This window comes from Opisthorchis viverrini (assembly GCF_000715545.1).
Source record: "Opisthorchis viverrini unplaced genomic scaffold opera_v5_682, whole genome shotgun sequence".
NCBI classification, from domain to species: domain Eukaryota; kingdom Metazoa; phylum Platyhelminthes; class Trematoda; order Opisthorchiida; family Opisthorchiidae; genus Opisthorchis; species Opisthorchis viverrini.
The window spans coordinates 4994-14529 of record NW_008752349.1 but is presented as its reverse complement, the minus strand read 5'-3'; the positions used below and the strand labels follow the sequence as shown (position 1 = coordinate 14529).

Genomic DNA, 9536 nt, shown 5'->3' with positions numbered 1-9536 from the left:
GTTTTACGTAGCACCGACTGCAACTAAACCCAAATAATCGAAGTGGGAGTCTGTTTGCATTAGAAAGCACTAAAAGTTGCTGGAGAGCGGTTGTGAACAGTGTTCTTAGGTTGTGCAGCACTGACCTATCCTTGGGTTTTACGTTACCTGACAACCTCACATGTGGACCATGTTCTGTATAGTGTGTACTAACGGCTGTCTGGATAGTGAGCATAACTGGCAGTTAGCTAAACTGGAAAGATACTCATTGATAACAACTACTCGCGACAGTAGCCAAACTTGCCCCTCTGAGAAACGCTGCTACAGAGTAAACCACAAACTGATTGCCGCTAGGTTTAGCTTAACGAATGGCTGGTATAGGCTCTTCTCACCAACTAAACAAGATGTTACATCAGTTCGCAAATGTTCGAAAGACACAATCCCGACTACCGTTTGCGGTCCATTAGGTTAGGGGCAATTCAACAGCTTGGTGACGGAATCCAAATGCCCATCTAGAGTAAAACATCACCCCGGTGCATACCCACTCAATCAACCATTCACTAACAAAAGTCGTGTGACATTCAACAAAGAATGATCAATAACGAATTACCAGTTTTGTATTTTGGTCCCAGCAGGAAAGTAAGAACGACAAGCGGCAAAAAGATACAAAGGTTAAAATGAACTGGCACCGGATGAATATTTCTGAAAGCTGATCATTGGTACGGGGTCACGGGGAGACGCCCAAAGTAGAAACTACTACTTCTCACGGATGCGATTTGCGTGCGTGTGGATCGCTTGAAAGATGTGAACACCTTTAGAAACAGCTGAGTAGGATAAATTTTGAGGAATCGCGGCTGATTATTGTGACAATTCTTTGGAGACACAGCGCTTGAATGCCCGGAACCGTGTGCTGTCATGGCTCTGTTTCGAAAGACGGGAAAATCGATCATTATAAAGATAATAAATGCTTGGTTATCCATAAAATTCTGCCGGATCCCCTATCACAGTATCAATTCAAGTATACCACTTACCAAGTAAGGTGTCTTGTGCATTATCAAAAATACCTTACAATGCTGAGCCCGTTGGACGCCAAAGAAAGCCGATTAAATGAGTTAGTGAACTGACTTCGGTAGAGAGTAACATTGTCGCAGTAAATTCGTGATCACTATTCAAAAAAGTACGTATTGAGCTGGAATCCCTAACATGTGAACTCCGTTCGCCGAGAACTGATCACTAGCCATCGAAGCATTTTCCGTATTATAAGACAGGGTAAACGTTTAGCGAATGATATCATGCATGGTGGAACATTGCCCTCATAGTATACACGAACTAGATTTCACGGTCACCTGTGCACAACTAGCCACCATAACACAACGTTGTTTGATAGTTGTTCACCACGTTGGATAGTGTAGATGTTAGTGAGCATGGCTGTTGGTCTGTTCACCGAGCTTGACCGTTGGATTACAAAAGTTTCATCACCAATCGAGGTGACATCGTCAATGCGGGGTTGAGTAGATCATAAGGTATATCTTCATATACACCAGAGACGGATAGCACTACGGGCTTTCACGGAAAAGAACACCTAGAGCCGCAAAATCTGGTAGCTTCGTTGAATGCTGAACACACCGCGTCTCGGTCATGGAGATGTGGCACAGGGCTTCGAAGTGAAAATCGAAACATTCGACTTCAACAAACAAAGACTACTCAAGGAGCATAATTTAGATTTTCCTAGTTGTGGATGACGGTACTTTCGGTGCAACGATCGCTTCAACTCCCGGATGTCGAAGTAATTAAACCCTAAAACTAGAGATGATATTAAAGTATCCCGGTTCTAAGGCCACTCATTCAAAGACCGCTTCCATCATCACAAAAAACATCACAGTCGCAGAAGACAGACGACTAACCTAAGAAAACAACTGTTCTGCAACCCACCCAATAGGGCACCACGGAATCCTGCTAGTTTAGTTGCCTTTACCACACCAATTATGGGTTCAGGAGGTAGTTTTGCGGGTTTTCTCCAGGATAAAGAACAGTTTACCCATTGACACTGTTACCAATTTTCAGTATGGCGGTTGCCGGTTTCCACCTAGACAGTGTGACTGAGCATCAGAGGTGCAGCTACATTATTTGTTTGTGCTAGGCCGTTGGTCTCTTCCCTCTCCAGTTCACCTTCTCTACATACCAGAGTTTCCTAAACTAAAAAACTACACGGTAATGTGGAATTGAAGCACCAGCGTTTGAACACTGACTTCGCTGTCAGTGATGACGATGATCTCACCTAAACATACGGTGCAGTAAATGTGGTCCGGCCTAACTTGTCTAAGAAGTGTAGCCCAACTATGAGATTGGACTGAGGCTGAGCAGAGTTCTTTGTGGGAGAAACCGGACGGCCTTCTCGATTTCGCTACCTCTCCGGTTCAGTATTGCTGTGTTAACATGAATGACGCCCTCCACCGTACGTCTGCTGTAGACATCACGATGAAAAGAGAGGAGCTTCCGTGGACGAAAAGATCCAACACACAGCCATATCGAAGGCAAACTTATCTGATATGCACTGACCCGAGTATAAAACTGTCACAAGAATGCGCACGCTCTCGCTGTTGCGACAGCGTGGTTACTGTTAGGAGTTGAAAAGTAAGCACTCCAAGCCATATTCAATGGGACTTCCTGGGATAACCTTAATTACTTTCTCAGAGCAGAACTTATTTGGACGGTCAATAAATATCGACGTAACACGTATTCCTAGGGTGTTCTCTCAGGCTGGACTGAACGAACGAGCACAAGCGCAACGATAACATGCAAGAAAAAACATTCGGACTTACAGTGAACTGAGCACCAGCTATTCCGCGTGCACGTATTGTCTCGATAAACTCATGGTAACTGAGGTGTCCATCACCATCAGAATCAAAAAGAATGAACAAGGTGTCAACCAGGATAGGATCAAGAAACGAACCAGTCACCGCACGAGCTGCGCGTTGAAATTCCTCTGAAAAAACGCGGTTATCGAGAAGCTTACAAACCAGCGTGAGAGTAGAGAACTGATAGTCTATTACGCAGCTATAGGTTTGTGGGTGACTCTTTCCTATGACTGGCAACATTGTTGAAAACGACAGTAATGTAAAATACCAAATTATGGTTGTCCACGAGCAACAGCGTACAATGAGGCCTAACGGTTCACGAAAGCGACACTTCTATAAGGGCATTCACGCTAACATGGGATCTAGCGTGCTGTGCTGAGCACGTAATTTTGAAATGCAACCCGACCTGCAGCCCTAGCAATGAACATAGCTAACCGAATCCATTGTACTAAAAGCCGACAGTTTGATTAATTAAGTGAAAATAATCGTTCAGTAGAGACACCTTTTCGGTGCAGAATTGCCATTCCACCCGAAGGAAGCATGAGGAATGAGACAAAGCCAGGTTGCCCACACCTAGAAAGGAGCAACCGAGACACTAACAATGGATTCGAATGACGGGCCTTCCGGTTAGTAGGTTCGCGTTTAAGCAACTCAGCTAACCGGAGCTCAGAAGACTGATATCGAAGGATCACCCTTGAGTCAGACCGAGGATTCCAGAACCCTCAGCCAGCTTCACCGGGTTTGGCCTGTTTTTCGAACCGATGAATCAGGTTGCGACGGAGAGCGCACAAAAACGACAATATCCAGACGAAGATTCGGAGTTTAACGTCAGATGAGCACCAAGGAACGATGCAACTTTACAGGTAGATGGAGTGACCCAACAGCCATAGGTGCTATCCTGAAGTGATATCGGGATATGCAGTAACATTTATAGTCGACTCGTGTATCACAAAGCACGTATGCCTACAAACGAAATGTGGTGTGTTCAATTACACTTTCACTCCTAACTGGTGACGCCAATAAGGATAATCAAGTGCAGTCAGGAGGATCTAACATCCTCATTAACAAAATGTTGGCAGAAGAAGCTAGAAGTCGAAGAACGATTGTTGGGCGTTCTGAAAACAGGGCGGTATCATTCTCAGGAATGTGTGAGGGAAAGGCGTCCGTATTGAACAGCAGTTTTGAGTACAAAACAGACAGCCGTAGGCACAGTGAAAGTAACTTCTACTGAAAATTGAGTAAGGTATGCAGTACAGATCAACAGCCACCTGATCAAAGATCAATAAACTCACCCAAGCTACCAATATTTCAACACATTACCACCTTCGTAAGCCCGGATCTAAACAACCAACTCAAAAAGTAAGTAGGCCATTGACACAGAAAACGGACAACGCACTTATTAGGTCATAATTCCATAACTGCGTTTTAATGAGAAGAGAAACACTCTTCGTTTACAAGCCTTAACCTGAGACGATCCAGTAACCTAGTTCACAAACCAAGGCACAATGCCAACGATTTGCCACGTCGGTTGGATTTTAGAATTCACAGGAAGTAAGGATGACAAAACACTGAGGACGCCCTCGAAAAGCCTTACGAGAATTACAGTCAATAAGACTCCTGGTATCCTCAGCTGATGCCAAAATGTTCCAAACAAGTCTAAAGGTGGTACACAGTAACCAATTCATATTAGCTGAATTATTATTCAGCTAATTTATTACTATTCATATTAGCTGAATCATAGCACAGCAGTTGAGGTCCATTATCATGAACCACAGCTGTGGCGAAGATATAGTAGTATGATTGCCGTTATCGTTGAATCATAACCTCTAAACACTGTGTACACACTGAGAGCCTCTTTTGAAATCCACGTGCGATACAAACTGCTCACGTTATTATTCCTGAACTTTATAGGATTGGCGACACGCCTGTGTAGATTCCGCCGGCATAAAATACAAAGATCACTTTAGATCCCTATTTTCGGACATCGCCACCACCTTAACGTAAAGACTGCAAGTGTTTAGTTCAGTGCCACCAAAATCCTCAAAGTTACTCACAAGAGTTCGAAACCTCCAGCACTAATGTTTAATAATAAAAACTATGAAGTACAACATGAAAAATCTCACTTACCCTTGGAAATGCTGTGTTTGGCAATCGCGAACATCTTCAGAGCCGAAGAAAAGTCTTCAATCACATATAAGAAGTTAAAAAGTGATTTGTATGCCTCAAATCCAATAGTCTGCAGAAAAAATATGATCAGAAAGGCCTATTACTTTTCCTGCCAGCGAAGCACTGTTTGCGACTGTTTCCAGTCTCTTGGTTGCCAATTCGGGTTTTTGTCGTGCAAAACGGAGCACTGACTGTGCCAGTTCCGATGGAGATAGGGACTGTTGACTAGCACTGAAGTGGTCGAACTCAACACGTAGCAACTCGATTTGCAAGTTAGAAACAAACCTAGCCAATGAATAAGCGAACTGACTCACTTAGCGAAGTCTTCGAAACGCAATTTATTTGAGCCTGATTTACCGAAAAAGTGCTGAACTAGCGTAGTTTTGGTACCGCCAGACGTGTACTAGGAGGATAGAAATTAAATTCCGGAGACTAACATTTGCTTTTTCAAAACCGCTAGAAAAGGAGAAAATTTTTGTTATCTGAATTCAGTAAGGAATTGATCTGTTCGGTTACCTTCAAAAATTCATTCAAATCCACCTGAGCATTCCGATCCTTATCAAACATTTGGAAGGCAATATAGAGACTAGGTTTCGGTTCTATGGAAATAAGCGAGTGTTCAGTGAAACTCACGTGTGAGGACGGAAGTCAAGAACATGTATTCGGTGAACGAGATCAATCCGCTGACACCCAAATCATGGAAAAACGATGAATTGGAATGGGAAAGAGATGGTGTCGTTTTCACAGCAGCGAAAGCCTCTGACTGTGTCAAAACACGCCGCCCGAAACATCCTGTACAATGGTTGGAACACACTTGAAACTTACGAGGTTCCCCAAAGCCAGATGAACATTTTATGAAATCAGCTGGTGTCATGTATACCACACCGTCCACCTCTACAGAAGCATATCTGAGAAATTTTTCGTAGTAACAAGGCTGTATATGTTAAAACAAAACGAAGTGAGAACCTGAAACTCGAGAGTGTGCGGATCCAATTCCGTTACGCTATTGTAGGTTTCTGCAATGACTTTTGGAGGATTTCGGGCATAGTAGGATGCTGCACCAATGGCGAAGACTGCTGAAGATAGGACCCGGATGTCATATTTGAGTTTGGGGGTGGTATTTAGCAGTCTATAGGCATAGCGAATGAGTGTTCGGATCGGGAATCTAACCGACATCTAGTCTGGAAAGACAAAAATGAGAGAACGAATAAATAGATCCTACAATGCAATAAACCGTGGTAAGCAAATGGTAATCAGCGATTTGAGAGCGAATCAACACGCTCGACAGTGCAAGCGACATGCAGCGTGATGCCCTATTGTCATTTACGTTACCCTCCCAATAAAACCGTAGATACCAGAAAAGATTGGTATATTATTGGAAGCTACTCTGCCTCTGGAACGCAGCTCACCACCCGTGGTAAACTTCCCAAACCTGTACGTAAGTCACCACAAATACAAGGATACGCAGATGACTTGAGATTTCCATCAACTGAAAAATGAATTTCAATTTATGTTTCAACTCAGAATTTGGTCTGTCAGAGAGCAGGCCGTATCATGTTGTGTGAACCAAACCCTGGAGAGAGGGACAAACTGGTTGCTTACCGAAAGGAATAGCTCCAGCTAAGCGGTACCCAGGTCAGGTTAAGGGAAAAATAATTCACATGGACGCCAACCAACAGTCCAACTCAGCATCCTGTGGTGTTTAGGTCATGCCGTATTTATATGGCAATCGGCACGAGTCACGTCTTCCCACACGTTTGTTTCGAACAGCTTGTACCAGCAGTAGCTGTGAGCCTGCTTGACTTGCACGTTTTTTCACATTCTGTGACTAACTATTGACGTATCACACCATTTGTGTGGCTCGCATATCTACCTGCTACACTGGGACGGAAAGCGTATACTGCAATTTCATTCTGTCTACTGGGGTCAGGTATATCATGTAAGGGAACTAAGTAGAACATGTCCGTTGAGCAGTGAAACCCAGAACCCTAGAAAATACAGTTACTAAGACTTCAGATCGTAGTAGCTACTGTTCTTAAATTTCCAGGGTCCCAATAGTGTCAGGTTACAACTCAACAGCCGCTACTCTAGATCGGTATGCTTATACGGACAGAGGGATTATGGACAATGCACGTGCTGATCAGACGGAGGCAGGAAGATTACAGCTGTTGCAGCGAAACACGGGGAAAAGCTTACTGACCAAGTAAGAGAATCTCCGGGCGGCACACAATTAAAAACAAACGGTCTTGATCTAATGCATATCGGGGTAGATGAGTAACGTGATGATTCAAAATGTAAGCCGGTCCAACAAAGAGCGCCACAGCCCAAATGGGCAGCAATGATGAGCTACAATGTAGGAGAGAATAGTATTAGATAAAACAATCAAGATAAAAATGTTCATTTGGGAGCGGCGTTCTTGGCAGCTGCATTCTAAGCTAGCAATCATTGAGCCTCAATCATAAGTTGACATGCAGCGGTTTAACATGAGTCCGAATGCGACCAGTTCGTCGTATGGGTGTACAAATATTTGGAGCACTTCGAACCACACTCGATCCGAGGGACTCAAGTCTTGATGAAAGTTCGAAATAGTCCAACAAAACATCGAGTAGCAAAAATTGAGTCGTGTGTGTAAATCACAGAGAGGAGTGAAAGACGCAACTGGTTTACACGAAGCACCCAGAGGGAGAAATGCACATCCACTTCGTCTGTTAAATTTCCGGTGCGACGCAAGATACAGCCTTGTATCCACTTCACGAGACCAATTCGGAAAACCTTTGTCAGCATATACTGACCGGGCACAAGCAAATGATTGGCGACATGGTGACGAAGATTAAATTTTGACGCTACAGTGATGTTACTATCAGTCGCAAAATGTGAAGCGGGACGGATGATGTAGACAGACAAGCGGATTTCCCCACTAAGCAGTGCCTCTACCGGCGAACTACTGTTTGACGCGTTGGTGATCGGTGTTAATCTGGAGCTTAGCAGAAGCGTCAAGATGTCTTCCGGTACGGTCTCTTCTTCGAGTTTCCATTGTGCCATCTGGAAAGTTGCAGAAATCGCCCCACCTGGTCATTGGATTGATGATGGGATTGTAAAGGTGTGCCCTCTGAGCTTGCAAATTTTTTTACCATTTCCCCACCTGGTCATTGGATTGATGATGGGATGGGGATGTGCAAATACGTTGGATACCGTTATGTTGACAAGGTGGAAAGTTGTGTGATCCGAATCATGAGAAATAGCTCCAACCATTTATTGCAGGCGTCTGATAGAAGCAGGCAGTATTATCTATTGATTAAACCGGTGAAGTCTACACGGCGTAGTTAGCACGGAATCTTCGGCACAAGCCATAAGTGAAATCCTGTTCGCCGATGGGATTCAGATGATAATAGACATTTGAAGACTAAATGAGTTCATCCAGCTGTTTGCGAATAATGGGCCAGCAAACATAGCTAGACGCTTCATAGCATTATTCCGGGGTGTCCAAGGTGCAGTCGTTTACTGACTGCGTTTCAGTTTTGGAAGCACGATTACACATTGTAGCGTAGCAGAAGTGACTGGAAGTGCTCCAATAGCAGCAACCCGTACAGTGTCCAATTCCGGCACGACCGTTACCAACATGTCTTCAAGTTGTTTTCAAGTTGTTTCTGCAAAGAATTCGCCAGTCTTGACAACGCACGAAACCGACCTACGGTATCAGCTAACCGGCATTTGACAGATAAATCATCACCCCGATGCACGGTTGCTCAGCGTCTGAAGCAATTGGTTATGTAAAATGGATACCTTCCTTTACCCTGATATCACTGATGAAGGGTGTTGTCAGTCAGATGAGGCCTACACAGCATTTTCAGGGCTAACACAAGTACCAAGACTTTCTTCTCGATATGGACATAGTTACACTGAATGGGCGTTAGGGATCCGGCTGTGCCATAAGACACAACGACATCCATAACTGGATCGAAATAAGTGAAGAATAGGTCAAAACTAAGCGGTATTAGTAAATTGTTAAATGCAAACCGGCATTTGTGTACCCATCCCCATGGCAAAACATTTTTTCAGGGTGATTTAATGATCGGCGAGCAAGATAACCGGTAAAAATGAATTATAATGGCTTACCAGGTCAGATCGAGATTCATTGGGGTTGGCATCTGTTGTATAACGACGAAAATCGAGTCCCCGTATCGTGAGAAATCGTACTACGGGGCAGTCTGAAGGTAAAGTGGTACTGTCGTCTGTTATGGGAATATGAAGGCAGTAAGGTGCTTCTCCAAGGCTATTAGCATGTCTATATTTACGGAAGCAGCGCTGCTGCCTTCCCCCGAGGAGAGGTTCGGCCCTAAAATCCGCACACACCGATAGGCCAACGGTTGACTGTGATCACCAGCGCATTATTCAACCCCGTCAAAATACATTCAAAACCAAAGAGACTGCACCTGCAGTAAGCGGCCGCATTAAAAGTGAGGCAGTGCTTTCTTACTCCCTGAGTGCTTAATCCAGGCCAAACTTCGGCAGCCAAGTTGGTCAGACTATTGG

General features: G+C 44.2%; 1 protein-coding gene across 1 annotated transcript in view; it reads right to left on the bottom strand.

Annotated features, from left to right (window-relative positions):
- T265_15643 (hypothetical protein) overlaps positions 1 to 9374 on the bottom strand; it is a gene marked incomplete at both ends in the record, with an annotated part of 15657 nt that extends 6283 nt beyond the window's left edge. Inside the window, 7 exons of the mRNA XM_009178846.1 lie at positions 161 to 297; positions 2802 to 2965; positions 4965 to 5073; positions 5108 to 5288; positions 7204 to 7349; positions 7680 to 8045; positions 9201 to 9374. Of these exons, the coding sequence (XP_009177110.1) occupies positions 161 to 297; positions 2802 to 2965; positions 4965 to 5073; positions 5108 to 5288; positions 7204 to 7349; positions 7680 to 8045; positions 9201 to 9374 (1277 nt within the window). The remainder of the gene's footprint in view (positions 1 to 160; positions 298 to 2801; positions 2966 to 4964; positions 5074 to 5107; positions 5289 to 7203; positions 7350 to 7679; positions 8046 to 9200) is intronic.
- Positions 9375 to 9536: the final 162 nt, after the last annotated feature.